Here is a 20,225-nt window from a genome sequence, read left to right on the forward strand (position 1 = left end):
GGAAGGACGAAAGTTGTTCCTATCGAGTAAAAGTGATATATATCAGAAGCAGGGCCTTCTCACTGGATCGTTCGTTGAGAGGATTGTCGGGTGGATATTCCTACGATATCATGCCCTCCTTCTAGCACTAAAATATTAAGGAAAATCATTGTTAATGTTAGAGTCATCTCGATTAGGTTCAAACGCGAAGGCATAAGAGTGTTCGAAGTAGCTCTGATGTGAGGGCATCGAGTTCCCGAGGCATAGCCACACTAAGATCGATGTCAAAAAAAGTGTCTCAACCCGACTTTTTATATCATACCGGACAACTTGTAACTACTTTAATATCCCCTTCTTGATATTTTATCCGCGTAAGCAACAAAGAGGGGACAACCTCGAACGATCTGTCATGAACTTTTGTGCACACTAACATGGGTGGGGTGATTTGAATCTCTTTCCTTTCACGATAGCTCTGTGTTAGTTCAATTTTCAGAAAAGTTCTTATCTCGTATATTTGTTGAGCAGATATACTCGTTACCATTAAGATTTTATTTAAAAAATGTGTGGGTGCAGAAGACCTTGATATCAATAATTGGTTCTCATTACTTACTAATAATTGCGCTATAACAAAACCATAAAGAAAACCAACTAAATATATATGACACTATTATTCACCGGATTATAACCAATTCTATATACATTTTAGATCTCGTAGGGCAGCAGGATGACTATTTATATATAATCTGCTAGAAATCAACAAAAGATTAGGTAAATTTTATGCCCGCAATGAATGACAATGAAGAACAAAAACTACAAGGAAAAAAGAATATGAACTAGTTCTAGGCAGGAGAAAGGACGTGGTTGGGGGAATTCCAGGTTCACGAGAACCACCTCTTTTCCTTCTTCACAGACTTAAGCTGCATTACCAGTTCTTCACGCTGAGCCTCCACTTCAGCATATTGAAGACTCATATGAAGGTACCGTTCTCTCATGTCTTTAAGCTCTGTCTCTAAAGATGAGATTTTATCTGCATTCTCCTTCAGAGTTTTCTTGAGGGCTTCAATGTTACCAGCTTGCTTCCGGGAGATGCCTCTGCATAAAGTTCATCATAGATAAGAAACAATTTGTTTCACAGAATTAAAAAGAAGAGGAAGAAGGGAGGCAGTTACGTCTTTCTTCGTCGGTCAGAACAGTTCACGGTACAAGTGATGACTTACAGATTAATGAAAAGAAGGATCTTACCTCTTGCTAAGATAAAACATAAATCTTTATTGGATAAATGACAAAAGCTATCGATATGTGGAGTCCAAATGATACAAACAATAAACAATCTAAGAAGCTAGTATTTGTAACAGGTGCACTTATGTGTCTCTATTGAGGCATCTGGATTGTTTAGTACATTGTTGCACAAGTGATAGTTCTTAGATTTGAGTCCATGTGTGAGCATCATGTACATTATTTGATGTCATATATATATATATATATATATATATATATATATATATATATATATATATATATATATATATATAAACGGTATACTTTTTGTCAGAATTATGATCCAACGTTTTAATGTTAAAAGAATAAGATGATATATAAAGTATCCATGGCATGTCTGCCTGTTATGGTGTCCATAGTTTATGCCGATGGTATGAGGCTTTTCAACGGTCAGTCCTTGGAAATTTCAATTACCTGAGCTGTATCTTAACATTTTCTGTTTTTTGGTCAAATTCTGTTATTAAGTGAGGATTGTCTTTATAAAAAATATGCAGTTGTTTTCTTAAGAAAAGCCCAACCACCACATTGAAGTGATTGCCTGCAGCAAATCAGGATCTTTGGAATCAAATTTGGCATTTATGTTAGCTAGTAAAGTAGAATGTCGATCATATTGTTTCTGGTATATAACTAATGAACTGCAACTTAAATCAAATAAAAGCGAGAACACAACAAGATACTCAGACAGAGTTCTGATATTGCTTACCTTTTAAGTTGTTCCTTGCGCATGTTATTTACCCCTCCAGCCTCAGTATGTTCTGTACCATGTAAAGGGATATCGGACTCATGATCAACTTCCTTACTGTCATCTGGAACCTCCGTATGGTCACATGAATTGCTATCATCCTAAAAAAAAGAAAAATCAATCATAGAAGCTACTATAATTTTAGTTAATTAGTTTTCTAACAATGAAAACTATATAATTTATCTACCCAGCAAGACTTCACCATCATTACTGGTGAAACACTGCAATAATTTTCTAACATTTTGTCCCCTGTCAGTTTTTAAAAGTTCTGTTTTGTACACTCCAATGGAAGGAAGATTAAGCAGAGATGTGCAATCACTGCACTTCTATGGGAACAAAGAACCTGTTGATAGCATAAGCTACAACAGAAAAGTAATTTGCAATATTAATAATATTACTGAATCAAAATTGATATCTAATCTTTGCTGGTCAACACTCTAGATTATGTACAACCTTTTGGAAATAAATAATTAAATGTCAAAACCAAGAATCATCACTGGTCTCTGATTGGAAATATGATACAATTAGAGACAGATTTTGCATATTTCTCTTGATTTACAGATACGTTCACATTAGATTAAATTTTTTAGCAAACTATTCAATCCAAACAAGAAAGAATTAGGTGAAAATTATTCGGAATAATACATTTACTGTCATCTTTTATGTATCTGACAATGCTTCTATATCTTGTTTGTGAAGGACTCATTGGAACACCATATTTATCTTGACTAGTTAAAATTTTATTTTTTCAACTTCCCCTCTCAATCAAATTAAACTACCATCTCACTTACCATGGTCTAGAAAAATGAGACTAAAGAATGATGTATTACATACCTAGTTAGGCTAGGGATTAAGTCTATGATTTTATGTCCAAGTTCAATTTTTTTTGTTAGCTTCATTATTTTTTTAGTATAATTTTAATAATGGTTATAGAATTCCATTGTGATTAAAATTAAAAAAATGAATTCCATCATAATTAGGGATGGGTTTGAGAGAATCACTAAAACATTGAGTTAGATTATGGAAGTCCTAGATGCCTTCCAGCTGTAATTTTGTGAAGACAATTTTAAGCAGACCTATCCTCCTAAACTATTTCTTTATGATCCTAATTTAGTAAGGATAGGCTTTTGAATGGGTTGGGTCGACCATGTTGGGTTGAGAAGGGATAATAATGGCACATAAGGCAAATCTTTATGGGTCAAGATTTCTCAATCCAGACCTGGGAAGGGGATGGGGTGAGGAGTGAGCTGAAACCATATCAACAAGGAAACTTATGCTTGACCCAGACCTGACAATAAAGCAGATAAAAATTTCTTAACCCAATGGTTCAACTTGAACATGAGTTCAAGTCAGGCTGATTGGAAGGGTTTGGAGTCTTTGGACTACTAAGTAAGGATTAAGGTGACGAGGTCTACAATAGGCCTCTTGGTTGAGGAAAATAGAGATTTATAATAGATTCTTGTGAGGCTCGAAGAGCTTCCCTTCGTTCGTTGTTAAGCCAAGGTCCCAGGTCTCCAAGTCAACCTGTGCTTTTCCAAAGAATCCTGCACCAATGTGTCACGAACGATCATCGCGCACCCGCAACAACTCCCTTCAACGAACCGTTCGTCGCTCTCGTCTACATGTACAGCTGCTTGGCAGCATGTTTTGGCTTGGTTTTAAGTCCTTTTGCTTGTAAAAATATAAGTTCGAACAAGTTGCAGTGCTACAGTGCGACCGCTCACCGAGCCGAGTAAAACAGCCCAAAACAGCTCCGTTTTTGCGTGCCACAGGCTGTTTTTTGTAGCCCGCTGCCGCACGCGAAATGTCAGCCATCTCAGCACCCTAGAACCACCCGGGTGGCACCATGGGGAATGGGGCTTCGATATAGTGTCAAGCATTGAACAACCTTTCGCAAGTTCGCACGTTACCTTGACGGGAACTTGTTGTCGCGCCCGGCACCCGGTGAGCAGATGTTTGTGGACTTGCAGCTGTTCGTTCAACCCTCTAAAGTCCTTGTTTTCCTCCTCTCCCTCTTTACTCTTGTGCACGCAAGGTGCTCGCTAAATTGCCTATAAAGCTTCCCCTTTTCGCGAGACGTCAGGACTTGTCTGTCGCTCGTTCTTCGAACTAATCAACTTTCTCTTTTACAGGTCCTTCGGGACCTGCGAGAGGTTGCAAGTGGGTTGATCTTTGCGAACGCAAATCGCAAAAGCGAAGTGCGACTTAGGCAACGCAAGCTAAGTTCGTGTCTTTGCCGCAAAGGTGCCTTGCGACTCAGGCAACGCAAGCTAAGTTCGCGTCTTTGCCGCAGGCCCGCAAGGGTGCCTCACGACTTAGACAATTCTAGCTAAGTCCGTGACATTGTGGTATCAGAGCGGGCAAGCACTTCGAGCGAGCAGCGAAGGAACTTCGTAACTTCGCCATGGCAAAGCATCGTGGCGAATCAAGCAAGACGGGGCAAGCCGGACCCTTGCCCCAAGCAGCCGCAGGTGGGCTGCAAGTGCACACTCGCTCTCATGCTATTGGAGCCGCTCAGGAGGAGCGCGGCAACGAACATGATGAGCGAGAAGTTGGCTGTTATCCGCGAGCGGAGGAGGCGCAATCTGGAGCGCCAACCGAGAAAAAGAGTCATAAGGAGAGACTCACAACGGTGGAAACCCGCTTGGATGTTCTTGAAGCGAGCTTGGAGGAATTCTACCGTGGCCAACGAAGGCTTGTTGGGGTAGAAAGCTCGCAAAAAGAAGCGGAGTCCAGGATCGACAAGGTTGAGGCCCTAGTCGACCGATTGTCAGATAACACCGAAGACTCTGTGCAACACCTACAGGAAGTTGTGGCGGAACTCACTTCAAGGGTCACCATGCTCATAAGAGCACTAAATGCGGGAGGAAGTAACACCCACATTACGCCGCCACAAAACTTGAGGGTACCCGAGCCTCATGGTTATGGAGGAGCCAGAGATGCCAAAAAGCTCGAGAATTTTCTATTCGACATGGAACAATACTTTCGAGCTACGAGGCCTGATTTCGAAGAAACCAAAGTTTCTATAGCAACAATGTATCTAAACGGAAATGCAAAACTTTAGTGGCGAACCCGTTGGGAGGAGATCCAACAAGGTCGATGTCGAGTTGACACATGGGAGAACCTGAAGCGGGAGTTGAGAACTTAGTTCCTACCGGAAAATACAGAGTTCGTCACAAGAAGGAAGTTGAGATAACTCCGCCAAAATACCTCCATTCAAGACTACGTGAAGCAATTTTCTGCGTTAATGTTGGACATACAGGACATATCCAAGAAGGATAAGCTGTTCAGCTTCCTCGATGGTTTGAAGCCATGGGCTCCATAAAAACTACATCGAAGGAATGTCGCCGATGTGATCGGGGCAATTGCTGTCGCAGAAAGGCTCAGCGACTTTGTTTCCTCCGAAGATCCAGGAAAAAGGAAACAATCTTCAAGCAATCACCCTCCAAAATATTCTCGAGGGAAGAAGCTCGGGGGCGAACAGAGGAAGAAGAGTTCCCACAAAGGGCCAAGCCCGAAAGGCAAGGCCCTGAAACCTGACGGATGCTTCTTGTGCGGAGGGTCGCACATGGTAAGGGGGTGCCCACAAAAACAAGCACTCAATGCTTTAACAGCTTCCATCCACCCCCCTAAATCGGACAAGGGCAAGGCTGTCGCTCTTAGTTCAAGTAGTTCTGAATCCAGCAATGACGGTGAGGAGTCGCAAGGACCCCGGATGGGAGCAATGCGTTTGTTGAACGCCATGCGGGGTCAAGTGGGGGAGAACACGAAGACAAGACTATAAAAAGCAGGAAGTGGCGAGCTGATATACGTAGACATTAAGCTCAATGGCCAAACGACCCGTGAAATGGTAAACACGGGTGCTACCCACAACTTTATCGCTGATCGAGAAGCAAAGCGACTTGGGTTGATCTTGGAGAAGAGCCTAAGTCGAATGAAGGCGGTGAACTCGGAGGCCAAGCAAATCTCCGGGTTGGCAAAGGGAGTCCCCATCAAAATCGGAACGTGGAGCGGGAGCATAAACATGATGGCGGTGCCACTGGATGACTTCCAAGTGATTCTTGGAATGGAATTTATGCACGCGGCCAAGTTGGTGCCAATATCGTTCCTTAACTCCCTATGTGTGATGGGAGGTGACGACCCCTGTGTGGTTCCCGTCTCTCGGAGAGGAGCAAGGGAACCCCAACATATATCGGCATTACAACTAAAGAAAGGGGTGCAAAAAGGTGAATTAACATTCGTGGCTGTTATGAAGCTATAGCCACTCGATGAGAAGGCAATTCATGAACCTGTTGTGGTGGTGAACATTCTGAAAGAGTTCACTGACGTTATGCCACCCGAGTTGCCGAAGACTCTTCCGTCATGCAGAGGCGTGGATCACAACATCGAGCTGGAGCCGGGAGTAAAGCCTCCAACGAGACCACCCTACTGCATGCCCCCACCAGAGTTGGCAGAACTTAGAAAGCAGTTAGGTGAACTACTAAGCGGTGGTCTCATCTGCAGCTCTAAAGCACCATTCGGAGCTCCAGTTCTCTTCCAGAAGAAATAAGATGGGAACCTCCGACTATGCATCAATTACCGAGCCATCAACAAAGTGACAGTAAAGAACAAGTATCCCATCCCGCTCATCGCGGACTTGTTCGACTAGTTGGGCAAAGCCAAGTATTTCTCAAAACTCGACCTTCGGTCGGGGTATTCGCAGGTGCGCATTGCTGAAGGCGACGAAGCGAAGACTACCTACGTGACCAGGTATGGAGCGTTTGAGTTCTTGGTGATGCCTTTCGGCTTAACCAACGCTCCGGCCACGTTCTGCACTCTCATGAACTAGCTATTTAATGAGTATTTGGATAAGTTCGTGGTCGTCTACTTAGACGATATCATCGTCTACAATCAAACACTCGAGGAGTATGTCAAGCATCTTCGGATAATCTTCAAGGTTCTCAGGGAGAACACTTTGTTCGTGAAAAGGGAGAAATGCTACTTTGCCCAAACGGAGATCTTATTCTTGGGGCATCGAATCGGTGATGGCTCCATTCGTATGGACAAATTGAAGTTGCAAGCGGTTGCGGAATGGCGAACTCCAAAGAAGGTGCCAGAGTTGAGATCCTTCCTTGGCTTTGTCAACTACCATCGATGCTTCATAGCAGGGTACTTGAAGTGTGCAACTCCATTGACGAAGTTGCTGAAGAAGGAGCAGCCTTGGAGGTGGTATGATAAATGTGAGATTGCATTCCAAGATCTAAAGGTTGCTGTATTAGAAGAACCGGTGCTTAAATTGTCGGACTATGGGGAGCCCTTTGAAGTCCATACAGATGCTTCAGACTTCGCTATTGGGGGAGTACTCATGCAGGAGGGTCATCCGATGGCCTACGAGAGCCGCAAACTCAATGAGACCGAGCGGAGGTATCCGGTGCACGAGAAAGAGATGACAGCGATGATCCATTGTCTACGAGTTTGGCGACACTACCTTCTTGGATCGCGATTTGTACTAAGGACGGACAACATCGCTTTGAGTTATTTCCAAACTCAGAAGAAACTCTCCCCAAAGCAGGCACGATGGCAGGACTTTCTAGCTGAGTTTGATATGGCAATGGAGTATAAGCTCGAAAAGGTGAATGTCGTGGCCGATGCATTGAGTCGGAAAGTGGAGTGTGTGAATGTCGTGCAATTGGAGGGCAGAGGCCAAGCAAGTCAGTTGCACTCCAACTTCCTTTCCAGGATCAGGGATGAACTGTACAGTGATCCCCAGGCAGAAGCCCTGATACAACTCATTAAAGAAGGCAAGACACGACAGTTTTGAGTCCAGGAGGGACTCGTTTACGCCAAAGGGAATAAGGTCTATATTCTTCGAGTGGACAATCTGAGACGTGAACTCTTAAGAGAGTGTCACGATTCCCTTTAGGTTGGATACTCAAGCATTCATAGAACCTTGGCTCTCGTGGAGAGAGCCTTCTATTGGCCGAAGATGAGGACTGATGTGGAGGAATATGTTCGAACGTGCGTCACTTGCCAACAAGACAAGGTGGAGCAACGAAAGCTGGTGGGACTTTTGGAGCCATTGCCCGTACCAGAAAGGCCATGGGAGAGCATTTCCTTGGACTTCATATCAAGCTTGCTCGTAGTAGGGAGACTCGGATCGATACTCGTGGTAGTCGATCGATTTTCTAAGTATGCAACTTTCATTGCTGCTCCCTTACACCGTTCAGCAGAGGAGGTGGCCAAGCTGATGATGAAGGATGTGGTAAAGTATTGGGGAGTCCCACACAATATCATCAATGATCAAGACGCTCGGTTCCTGGGACGATTCTGGACCGAGCTATTCAAATTGTTGGGGTCGAAGTTATACTTCTCCACAAGCCTCCACCCCCAGACGGATAGCCAGACTGAAAGGATAAACTTGCTCCTAGATCAATATCTTCGGCACTACGTGAGTGCCAACTAACGAGATTGGGTGAAGTTGTTGGATATTGCCCAATTCTCCTACAACTTGCAGCGGAGCTCTGCGTCCAACAAGAGCCCCTTCGAGATCATTACAAGGCAACAACCGTCAACTCCTCACACCATGGTAATTGGGTATATTGAGAGTAGTCCGTCAACCTACCACTTTGCAAGGGAGTGGCACTGGAATGCAGATATTGCGCGGGCTTGGAGAAGGCGGCAAAAAGAATGAAGAAGTGGGCAGACTTGGGAAGATGATCGCAAGAGTTCAAGATCGGCGATTTGGTGTTGGTCAAGCTCCAACCAGCATCACTCCAATTCTTTAGGAACAAAGTACATAAAGGATTAGTGCGCAAGTATGAAGGGTCATTCCCAATTATCAGTAGGGTGGGCAACGTCTCCTACAAGTTGCAGCTGCCGGCGTGGTTTAAAATTCACAATGTTCTTCATGCCAGCAACTTGAAAGCCTACCACTCGGATCCGCAATATGCTTCCCAAAGTGTTCCAACTCGGCTACCTCCCACCACAGCTTCCTACGAGAAGCGAGTTGAAACCATTTTAGCGGACCGCAAGATAAAGCTGCCTACTGAGCTGAGCAAACCGAGTACTTGGTGAAGTGGCAAAAGGTTCCCCGAGCTGAAGCCAGTTGGGAGCCTAAAGACGCCCTATGACATAAGAAGCAATCATCAACAACTATCAACAAGCGTCGACGAGGGCGTCGACAGTTTGAGTGGGGGAGAATGTCACGAACGGTCGTCGCACACCCGCAACAACTTCGTTCAACGAACCGTTCGTCGCTCTCGTCTACATGTACAGCTGCTTGGCAGCATGTTTTGACTTGGTTTTAAGTCCTTTTGCTTGTAAAAATGTAAGTTCGAATAAGTTGCAGCGCTACAGTGTGACCGCTCACTGAATCGAGCAAAACAACCCAAAAATAGCCCAAAACAGCTCCGTTTTCGCGTGCCACGGGCTGTTTTCTGCAACCCGCTGCCACACGTGAAACGTCAGCCATCTCAACACCCTGGAACCACCCGGGTGGCACCATTGGGGATGGGGCTTCGGTATAGTGTTGGGCGTTGAACAACCTTTCGCAAGTTCGCACGTTACCTTGACAGGAACTTGTTGTCGCGCCCGGCACCCGGTGAGCAACTATTTATGGACTTGTAGCTGTTCGTTCAACCCTCTAAAGTCCTTGTTTTCCTCCTCTCCCTCTTTTCTCTTGTGCACACAAGGTGCTCGCTGAATTGCTTATAAAGCTTCCCCTTTTTGCGAGACGTCGGGACTTGTCCATCGCTCGTTCTTCGAACTAATCAACTTTCTCTTTTATAGGTCCTTCGGGACCTGCGAGAGGTTGCAAGTGGGCTGATCTTTACGGACGCAAATCGCAAAGGCGAAGCGCGACTTAGGCAATGCAAGCTAAGTTCGCGTCTTTGCCGCAAGGGTGCCTCGTGACTTAGGCAACGCAAGCTAAGTTCGCGTCTTTGCCGCAAGGGTGCCTCGCGACTTAGGCAACGCAAGCTAAGTTCGTGTCTTTGCCGCAACGGTGCCTCACGACTTAGGCAATTCCAGCTAAGTTCGTGACAGGCATACCGCCTGGCAGGTCTTCCCTTTCCACCAGAAAGTACACGATGTATGGGAGACCTATTCTATGGTGCCCACCTTTTCTCAAACTTTTTGTTAGAGTGCCTGCTTGTTTTCTCATAGTGGTGCTGTTGTATATAATTTCTATTTTGCATTCTACAAAAGCTACAAAATCATATTAGAGCATAATTTTTGTTTACCAGCAACTTCATCTGCATCAAAGTGGGGCCATATGTGTGTATAAACTACTCTTTTTAGAAATATAAATTTGAAGGATAAATAATGCAGCTCCTTAAATTAACGAAAAGGGTTCTGTATGGTGTATATGTATTATATTGAAATGCTTTTATAATAAAAATGAAACATATACAAATATAATTTGACATTGGACTATTAAATGGTTACCTCACTGCTGATTTTCTCATCCTGGTGGGTTGTTTTCCTCAGCATGAGTTCCTCTTCCATGTTCTGCACTTTGTTCATTAACTCGACATTCTCCTGCTCAAGATTTTGAAACATTCTTTGGTACTCACTGTTTGTTCTTTTTATCCTACTAAGTTCATTCTTCAATTCTGCTTCATAGACATATGATGCTTCTTTTACTGAAAGGTCACTCTCCAGCCTCACAAGTTTTTCTTGCAAGGCGATTTTACTGCGCCTATCATCTTGACCATCACTTAAAGCTTTCTGCATAATGGAAACTTTCTCCATCAAGACTGTATTCTCTGCTTTCAATTCTTCACTCTCTTGTGTTACCGACTCCAACAACAACTCCAATTTTCGCTTTTCAAAGTCTGCCTCATCAAGAGAACCTTTAAGGTCCAAGACTGAATTTTGAAGATGAAAGAGTTTTTGCAATTGAACTTCCAATCCAGAAATCTCTTCCATTGCGTGCTGTTTTTCATAGTCAGAAGTTTTAAGCCTTAGTTCTAAATCGGTTGCCAATTTTCTGTATTTCTCTTCACTATATTTGACACCCTCCATTATTCGTTGCATATGCTCAATGTCAGCCATCAACATTTCCTCACTTTGTTTAGAAGCATTAAGCAAATCAACTAATCCTTGAATCTTATTCTTGGACTCTTGCTGGAGAGCTTGTAAATCAGTCTCATACAGCTCAACTTTTGAATTAACTTCCTGAAGACTACATTCAAATCTTGCTTTTTCTGAACGTAGGAGAGATGCTTCATGAATTGCATCTGATGCTACTTTTTCACGTTCGTCATAATTTAATGACATTTGTGCAGTAAGGTCAGCTATCTCTTTCTCAAGGTTCTCAACTTCAACTGTTATCTCTAATTCAATCCTATTTAACAAAATATGTACCTTCGCTATTTTATCTTCATGTTCCTTGTGATCTTGGAACATTTTCTCAAGTTGTGACAATAGTGACTTCTCCTTCGATCCAATGTCTTTTTGCAGCGAAGAAAGTTTCAGTTCTAAAAGATCAATTTGGTCACAGAAATCAAAATCCTTCTTTTTTGATTCATTCAAGTCAACTTCAAGACGTGTAATGCGTTCATGCAGTTCCAGTTTCTGCCTCTTCAAGTCTCCAGTTAGATTCTGGAGAGAGTTGCACTCTTCAATAAGATTTTCAATTGTAGCTTGCAGTTTCAAGTTTGATCTCCTTGAAATATCGGACTCCTCTAATGCTTCTGATAACCGCTTTTGTGTCTCTTGCAGTTTTTGTTTTAGTTCTGCTTTCTGCATCTCCATTTCATCTCTCTGTTGTTCAACTTCATCCTTCAATTCTTCAATAAGAGAAATGGTATCTTCGAGTTCCAATCGGTTGGACTCTTTCTCATTCGTTATGTATCTTAGTTGGGCTTCTAAACCAGATATGCGTTCTGATAATTTTACATTGTCTTGTTCAAGCTCAGATACATGCAACTCTAGTTCATTTTTGCAACTTTCAAGTTCCATTGACTTTCTTTCAAGAGCCTTATTAGAAGAAACATGATATTCAATTTGACCGGTAAGCACCATTAAATCATGCTCCACATGTTCCAAGTGTTTGGATGTGTCACTACTTTCTCTACGTAAAGAAGCAAAATCTTCCTCCAATTGACATTTCTCTTTCTGAAGATAGGAAATAAGATCTTCTAGCTCCTTGTTAGAATGTTTGAGTCTATCTATCTCTTGTTCCTTAAGCAATAAGTCAGACTGGAACTCATGCTCAAAAATTTCCTTGCTTCTGGTTTTATTTCCTGCATATTCAGGTTCTTGTTCCATAAAACCTTCATCTTTTAGCTGGTCTGGAGCTTCTGTATTATTTATTCTCTGGTTGATCCCAGAGCTTTCATGTTGAGACATAGAGTTGCATCTGAAAATGTTTTCTCTTAATAAAGTATTTAACTCATGCAAATTTTTAGTAATATCCTCTGCCAGATTTTTCTGCGAGATGGGATCTGTAGTTGGAAGTGTTGAATCAGTATCACTTCCACACACATTTTCAGCATCGATGCTATCATTAGCAAGCAAGTTTCTTGCTTGAGCTAAAGCAAGATGAGTTTGCTTATCCATTTCAAACAATACAGTTTGCATATTTGAGGAGCTGAATGACTCTTCATTTTCAAATCCTTTCATAGGAAAAGCATTTAAACCCTCCAAGTCAGTGTCAATGTTTAAGTTAAGTTTTTGCTGTAGATTGGATAACTCTATGTTCATTTCTTCGAATTCCTTATTGCTTTGGTGGAGCTTTGTCTCGAAAGAACTTGCTTCATCCTTATAATGTTGTAGTTCTTTCTCAAGATAAGCAGATGCTTTCTCAAGATCCTTGAGCTTAGCTGACAATGGTGGAGTCATGACTTCCTTCTTTACAAGCTCATCCTCAATTTCATAGATATGAGATGTAAGCAAACCATTTTCATACTCACAATTATTAGATAAATTATGATCATGATACTCTATAGACCTAGAACCATGTGATTGGCTTCCTTTATCAGTATCTTTGCTAAATTCCTTCAACTTAAATATGAGATCTAGGTTTTCTTCTGTAAGTTCAGCACAGTCCTGTTCTAGTTCATGCACTTTATTTTTAAGTACCTCAACTTCTTTTATCAGATCAGAATGATTTCCATCATATTCATATTGCCGCTCATTCTTGACAATGTTGGGTGACTCTAGCTTAACAGTTTCTTCTTCTTTCAGAGATACTTTTCTCTCCCATTCAGACTCATTTTCCAAAGACTTTTGACTCCTCTCTTGTTTTTCACGTTCATTTACACAGTTCTGCTGTGAAAGATTAGCTATTTCCAAACGCTGTTTCTCTGTAATTTCTTCTAATTCCTGAAGAATAGCAACAAGCTCAATGTTTGATTCTTGGGTTTTTCTCAGCTGTTGAGTTAAATTGGCATTGGAGTCGTTCTGAAACTTCAGCTCATCCTCCAGTTCCTTCTGAACATGAACCAAATCCTCATTTTTAAAATTGATAATATCTGTTTGTTTTGACGTTGATTCCTCTAATGCTGCTTTTAGCCGTTCAACTTCTAGCTTTAAAGAGTCACGTTCACTGGATGCAGCTGAAAGCTGCCTATCCAGATTTACCTGATGCTTGGATTTCTCAGAATTTTCCTTCTTTAAAAGCTCAAGATCCAGTTTCAACTGCTGAGAATGTCTCTCCCACATCTTAACTTCATCACGGAGTTCCTCTATCTCTTCAGCAGATTCAAGTAAATCCTTTGAAGAATCAGAGGGCCTTAACAATGGCACTGTTCCATGTTCTGAAGTCTGTGCGGCCATGTCTTGCCATTGATTGTTATGTACTGAAGAAACTGATGCCCTAGAGTTGAAAGATGATGGATTTGATCCTCCAGGACCTGTGCTATAAGTTGCACTTATGTGGGAACCAGATGAATCTTGTCTTCCAATGTATTGTCCCCCATTTAAGCTGTTTTTGGGTGAAAGTCCTGTCCTGCTTAAACTATCCCCTGAGTCAGAACTATGACGTGACCCTGATGCTGAGAAGCTTGTATCCTATCGAAAAGACATAAAAAAAATTGTTAATAAGCAAAAAAATATAAAGAAAAGACATTATCACTTCAACTTCAAATGTCTTGCATACGGTTTATTATTTTTTCTCTGATGATTTTTTTACAACTTGAGCTTGTAGAATCGGCTTTGCTACCTTTATTTATAATCTACCATCCAGGGTTCTAGACACTTGTGCTGATGTTGATGTTACAACCTTTGATTTCAGATGCTTTCTAACATCTCTCTTTTGAAGATTGGTTTGCATTGCTAGAGAGTATGAATTTTATAGCAATGCAGTCAAACAAAGTGGGTATTAGTTTCTTGCAAACATATAATAAAAGCAATTGATGGATGCTACTCTGATAAGAGGATCTAGACTCTTGATAGAATGAGAGGTGCGATGAGCGGCGCAATGTGTTAGGTCTAGAATCAAAAGAGTTGAGCATGAGAAAGTCATGGACATATCAAAGATCCTTATGCTTGCAAATGAAAAGGCCCAAACCGTATATGCAGGGTCTGACAAGGAAGATGGAAGGGTTTATAGCCAAGTAAAAGAAAAAGATCATGTTAGAAAATTAAGGTTTCTAGGTAGCACATAAATATTGGACTGATACCAGGCAATGCCAACATCTTGTAGCAATAGCAATTGCCACCAGTTATAAATTGGATTAAGTGATATATAAAACCTGATGTGATAACGTGCATATTTGCCTAAAACAGCTAAAGGATGTAACAGGAAAGTTGGATCATATTAACTAAATATCTCAAAATTTTGATTTATGATAGATATGCATACATGTACCTTCAACTAATGTTAATAAACCAAATGAAATAAATAAAGGAAAAGGAGAATGAAGCTAATTTTTCTAAGCAAATAACAGTGTTAATTTTGTGCATGAGAATCACACCCTATTTCCAGACTCATCTGGATAAGAATTATTGCCGAAATGATTACTTGAAGAAGATCCAACACTTTTATTAATTAAATTGTCAGATCCATCTGATTTGCTGTCCAGTTCATCATTATTAGTTTGATCATCGAGATGAGACGTTTCTTTCCAAGATTTTCCGACCCTGCAGCAAAATATACCATTAGCAACATCTATAGGTAACATCGGGATATAGAACACGATTTGTAACAACTTAAGATCCATCGAACCTGGATTTTGATATTGGGGTACAACACTGAATCTTGACCTGCACAGTAGTGGAAATGGAAAAAATTGTCATTTCAACACTTGAAAGACAGCCATTTTTCATGGCTCCAACTATTGATGCATGCAAAAGCCTGTGAGACAAATACAAGGGTTGTCTGCACAAAAGGGCTATAAGGCAACATGTGGTCTGGAAATAACATTAGCATGTAAACAGAAAGAAGAAGGAAATATATGAGGAATATTTAAGACAGCCCTAGGTTTAGACATCTACATTAATGTCATAAATCAACAAAATTTTTAATTCACCAACAACAGATCAACAATGGATATTCCAGAGGTAGTCCATCGTGTCTTCTCTTTCAAGCCATGATTTGTATGTCAAACCAGAAACATTTTCAGAGGAATGCTGTTTAATCTCCATGTTTGTGCAATTTCTCACAAAACCAAAAGACAATATGTTTAAGCAAAGGGTGCTCTTTCCAGCCTGTGTTTTCTCACAAATCTTCTGCAAATATGGACCTATATGTGGTATGCCATTCAGTTAATTTAATTCAACACAAGTGCCGATGAGTACAGGAGCTAAGTTAACTTCATTTACTAATCTATATCTAAATTATGTTTTTAAATAGTACTCTCCATCAAATTGGCAAGTAATGAAAATGTCAGCTAGCCTAGCTGGTAGAGAGTGACGAAGATGTCAGCCAACGAAGATGTCATTTAGATGAAACGAACAAAACTACCACCACCTTTCTTTTTTACTCACAAAAATCCATGGAATTTAGTGCTTGCCCGAGTAAGTCGAGGCTTCGATTAGGGAACAGCAAGGATATTTTAACTCTTTTGACTAATTTGACTCTTTTGCCTGACTTTTTTACTATTTTGACTCTTCGACGGATTGATTTCTGTTGTAACACATCTGGTTCAGTGAACCAGGTTCACCAGTTTCAAGGTGCCCCTTTTCTTGTTATTTTCGTTTCAGATTAGAAGAGAACTGATTGTTTAGATTTTGTCTAGCCTTCCAGTTTCAGATTCACCAAATGTTTAGAATCTTCCTTTTTTCTGATCTAGTTTTTAATCTTCAACTTGTTTGTTCCTTAATATATCTATTGCACAAAATCCTTGGTTCAAATCCCTCTCATTTTTCACATGTTTAATTCATTGGTTCTTTTGTCCTTGATTTACACAAGATGAATATTTTTAACACAATTGTCATGTTTTTATGTTCTTTTTACATCACTATAACTCAAAACTCCAGAGAAATATCAGTTTCTCAATTTTGACCTACGTGTCTTTTGATGTTCAACCTTCTCTGAAGTTAGTGCTTCACTATTGTTCGTAGTATCCATCTCAAGTCTGACGATTTTTAGTTTTCACTGAATCTTATGTACTTCACCTAATTCTTTTTTCAGGAAGTTCAACATACTTGTCTAGAGTTCATTTTTGCTTTTCATTGTCATAACTACTGGACCATTACTCTTTATTTTATCCATAATTTGCTTCCAACTCATATTTCTTTAATTAATTTCTACTTGAGAAACTAATATTTTGCTTTATCATTGGCAAATTTGTCATGTCAAAATGATTCTCTTTCCTCTGGAAAGCACTGGAGCTGAAGCAGCATCTACTATCTTTCAGGATTCTAGTTCCAACAATTTCGCATAGACCATCATGCTAGCCGTCCAACATATTTTTTGTTTCCTTTTTGTCTTTTTGATCCATTTAATTTCTTTTACAAGATTAGCCTAATAGAATAACAAACCAAAATTTCATAGTTCATCATCCACATATTCACCAAATTTTAAATCATTGTACAAATTGACTTCGGTGAATGAAGAAAGAGATGACAAACTGAGAAGTAATAAACCAATAAAAATTATGAGAACACTATTCTAAGCAAAGCATTGTTTACATAATATCAATCAATAGTAACAACTATAATATAAAAAATATCAATATTATTTAGGAGAATGCTTTGCATGATAACCGAACTATATATGCCAATTGAGGTACTAATGGGAACAGTAAAGTAAAGAAAATTGTCTTATATGATATGTGGCTACCAGATTGTACCTTATTGTAACAATTACATGGAACTCGACTGACACAATTATTGCTCATTTACACATCAAAAGAGAAGCAACATGATTCTGTGAAAATAATGCACTTAACATTTGTATCCTTCCACTGCATTAGATTCTGCCTTCAATAGAGCAGTCAAGAACCTGAAGCATTCAAATTTAGTAGCCCAACCTCATCTGATCACATTCAGGATGATAGAGTTTGTTATGTTTCTACTTTAGGAGAGAGTAACTACTGTCTAGGATTTTTGCCTTTGAACTCATTTGATGAAACAGAAGACTTGAATAAATTATCTTACGTGCTATGGGAGTGTAAAGAATCTTCACAACTTTAAGACATATAATAAAAACTATCGAAATCAAGTCAAACTAATTTTCTTTCGAGAGTCAGAGTAATTTTCACCTGTAAAGTTGTCCCAGAATCACACTTCTTTAATGGAAGAAGAAGAGGACCGATTTCTCCTGAACTCAGATAATCTGCTAGGTTCAAGGTAACCTCACCAATAACTACAGACCTAGAAGAAGCCTGCACAATAAATGGATTTGAGTAGATGTCTTCACTAACTTCTATCCAATGAAAACAGAGTGGAATGTGTTCATTATTAAGATGACAAGGACATTTAATTTAAGTAATACAAATAAACAAAGTTATGTGTCATACTGGGGAAACAACAATCTTAAATCGACATTCTTCAAGCTCTTTAGATGCATCATCTTGAGACACCCATATAGACTCTGTCTCAGTCCACTGACAATTTCCACTTCTCACTGTAGCTCTGCCGGTTCTTGCGATTGTTTTTCCAGACTCCACTGAGACAATAGAAAGAAGAAGTTTGTCCCATCCTCTAGGAACCTGTATGATCAAAGAAGAGAATGAAATGCGTGTTTTTCCGATTTGCTCATAATAAGCACATTCTAGATTTTATTTCAATTATCCTTGGAACAAAAAATTCCTACAAAGGTTACAAATACAAAAGGCAACAAAAAGAATAATCATGGATAAGCTATAAACCAGGCTTCAATACTAATACTGACATCCATCTGCAATTGTTTGATACCTCACATTTAAGGATCAACTAGGTTCATGTGATACATGCCTAGTTTTTCAGTGTCTTGGGTCAGTAAACTCAAGGTGTTAGTGGGTAAAATGTTATAGAGATTTATTCTTGCTATGAAGATCATAGAATGATGGAATATCATTATTTCAATTTGTAAATCTGACACTGTCGAAGAGCTTATTGATGTCTAAGTGAGAAATACTACTACAACTTCCCACAAAAAAAAGGAAAGGAACTATTGCAACAGGAAAAATGAAGACAATTGCGAAAAACAAATCCGAAAAGTTTAAGACAAAGTTCAGAAGCCTCGTGAAGAGCTCTAAAATAGAAGGTACCTCACTAATCTGCAGTTGCCACTCACAACCAGTTCGCCGTTTGTAATGTCTTCAACATCTCTAAATATTAAAAAAAAACTTACTGGCATTATTCTGTGTCACATGTGCTAGTAACAGGGTCAAAATTCTAGTTAAATTACCATTTTAATATGCACATGAAATAGGGGACCTCTTATCATTAGCTCAGCAAAAAAAGGCAGAAAATTTATTCTACAAACTGAGGTCATATTCAGGAATTGAAGTTGCCAAACCAATTTTTCTTCAAATCGATCCGTATGTCAATTCACGAATACTTTCAGCAACCACCCACTGCAACCTTTTCCCGCACAGTACTCTATTTTGTATCAAGAAATAGGATGTTAAAAGAGTAAGCTTCAAAGGCAGATTATTTTTATGCCTCATTGTAGTAAAAAGGCAATCGAATTATTCGTTCATCATCATATGCTTGAAATCTTGCGGTATTCCATTCTTTTTCTCCACCGTTCATAGAAAATGATTTCATCAAAGTCATAGTTCAAGCACATTTCTTTCTCGTAGACTCAACGTTGCCAACCATTGCATATAGAATCAAATTAGGGTCGGTAACATGCATTAGCGGAATCACACGATATATCGATGAAATCCTGAGAGCCAAAGCGTAAACCGAGGCACCTCCTGACCCCAGCGACGGCAAACAGATGGAACACCAGAATGACAATAATCAAACGAGATGAGATTGAGAGAAAAAGGCACCTTGACGGCCTGCAGATTGGAGAGCTTGAACTCGACCTTCTCCCCGAACCGGTCAGACCTGTACCGATGCAACTTGAACATCTCCTCCCCCTCTTTGATTCCCGACGCCTCTTCCTCCTCCTCTAGATCGAATACAAATGCCCTCTACTCGATCGAAAAGGAGAGGAATCTTCGCAAGAAAGCAAAAAAGAAGAGACGAATTCCCCTCGCCTCTCGTGGTGGGAGGTCGGAGATGAGAAAGAGAGGCGACCTCTTTTTTTTTTGTTTTTTTCCCTTCTCGTTTTATCCTCCTTTTTTACGCTCTGATGCGAATACTAAAATTATTCGTTGAGGCGGTCGCAAGGCGACGAATTTTTAATGCAGTTGGCAGCTTCAGGTGCGACGCGGTGGGCACACGACACTCCTGCCTTAGCTTTCCCTGCTGGGGATCCTCTCCAACAACTTAACGATACAACAACATAAACCGACCATCTCGAAAATGGACGGTCAGAACCAGCGGATGGTAGGGGAGCGGGAACGAGGTGGACGGTTAGCAGCGGAAGGACGATCGGGGAGGGGCCATGGCCTTGTATGCGATCCTCACCAACTCCCGTGCGACCCCATTTAACGAAAAGGTTTGCAACGATTCCGTTGACCGAGAAGCCCGGTGGTTTCGATCGGACGGCGGATGATTTGCAATCCGAAGATGACTCGTACAGCACGGGATAGCGACGTTGGTGTAGAGAGCGAGGTTTCTGCGCCATCGCTAGGATCTGCTCCACGAGATGCTCTAACCAAACTTCAAACGAAGCTATCAACGGCCATCGTAGCCCGATGGAAACCAGCAGGCGATCCACCAGGCAATCGATGCCCACGTGGCATTCTTCCAGAGGAGA

At 40.8% G+C, this 20,225-nt stretch overlaps 1 protein-coding gene across 1 annotated transcript; it reads right to left on the reverse strand.

Annotated features, from left to right (window-relative positions):
- Positions 1-614: 614 nt before the first annotated feature.
- Positions 615-19,648, reverse strand: LOC135653093 (uncharacterized). Its single transcript, XM_065174578.1, has 8 exons — positions 19,351-19,648; positions 17,887-18,078; positions 17,629-17,751; positions 15,150-15,187; positions 14,899-15,064; positions 10,424-13,993; positions 1,961-2,100; positions 615-1,071 (listed from the first exon to the last, which is right to left on the reverse strand). The coding sequence occupies exons 1-8, from the start codon at positions 19,429-19,431 to the stop codon at positions 858-860; spliced, it is 4,524 nt and encodes a 1,507-aa protein (XP_065030650.1). The 5' UTR covers positions 19,432-19,648; the 3' UTR covers positions 615-857.
- Between the last annotated feature and the right edge of the window lie 577 nt (positions 19,649-20,225).

Source organism: Musa acuminata, chromosome BXJ3-11 (genome assembly GCF_036884655.1).
Source record: "Musa acuminata AAA Group cultivar baxijiao chromosome BXJ3-11, Cavendish_Baxijiao_AAA, whole genome shotgun sequence".
NCBI classification, from domain to species: domain Eukaryota; kingdom Viridiplantae; phylum Streptophyta; class Magnoliopsida; order Zingiberales; family Musaceae; genus Musa; species Musa acuminata.

Excerpts from the sequence above, each read along its gene's own strand:
- LOC135653093 (XM_065174578.1), bottom strand. The coding sequence starts at position 19,431 with ATGTTCAAGTTGCATCGGTACAGGTCTGACCGGTTCGGGGAGAAGGTC. Across the intron at positions 18,079-19,350 it reads CCAATCTGCAGGCCGTCAAG|GTTCCTAGAGGATGGGACAA; the intron begins GTGCCTTTTTCT and ends TTGATCATACAG. Across the intron at positions 2,101-10,423 it reads ATGAGAAAATCAGCAGTGAG|GATGATAGCAATTCATGTGA; the intron begins GTAACCATTTAA and ends TCTTTTTTTTAG.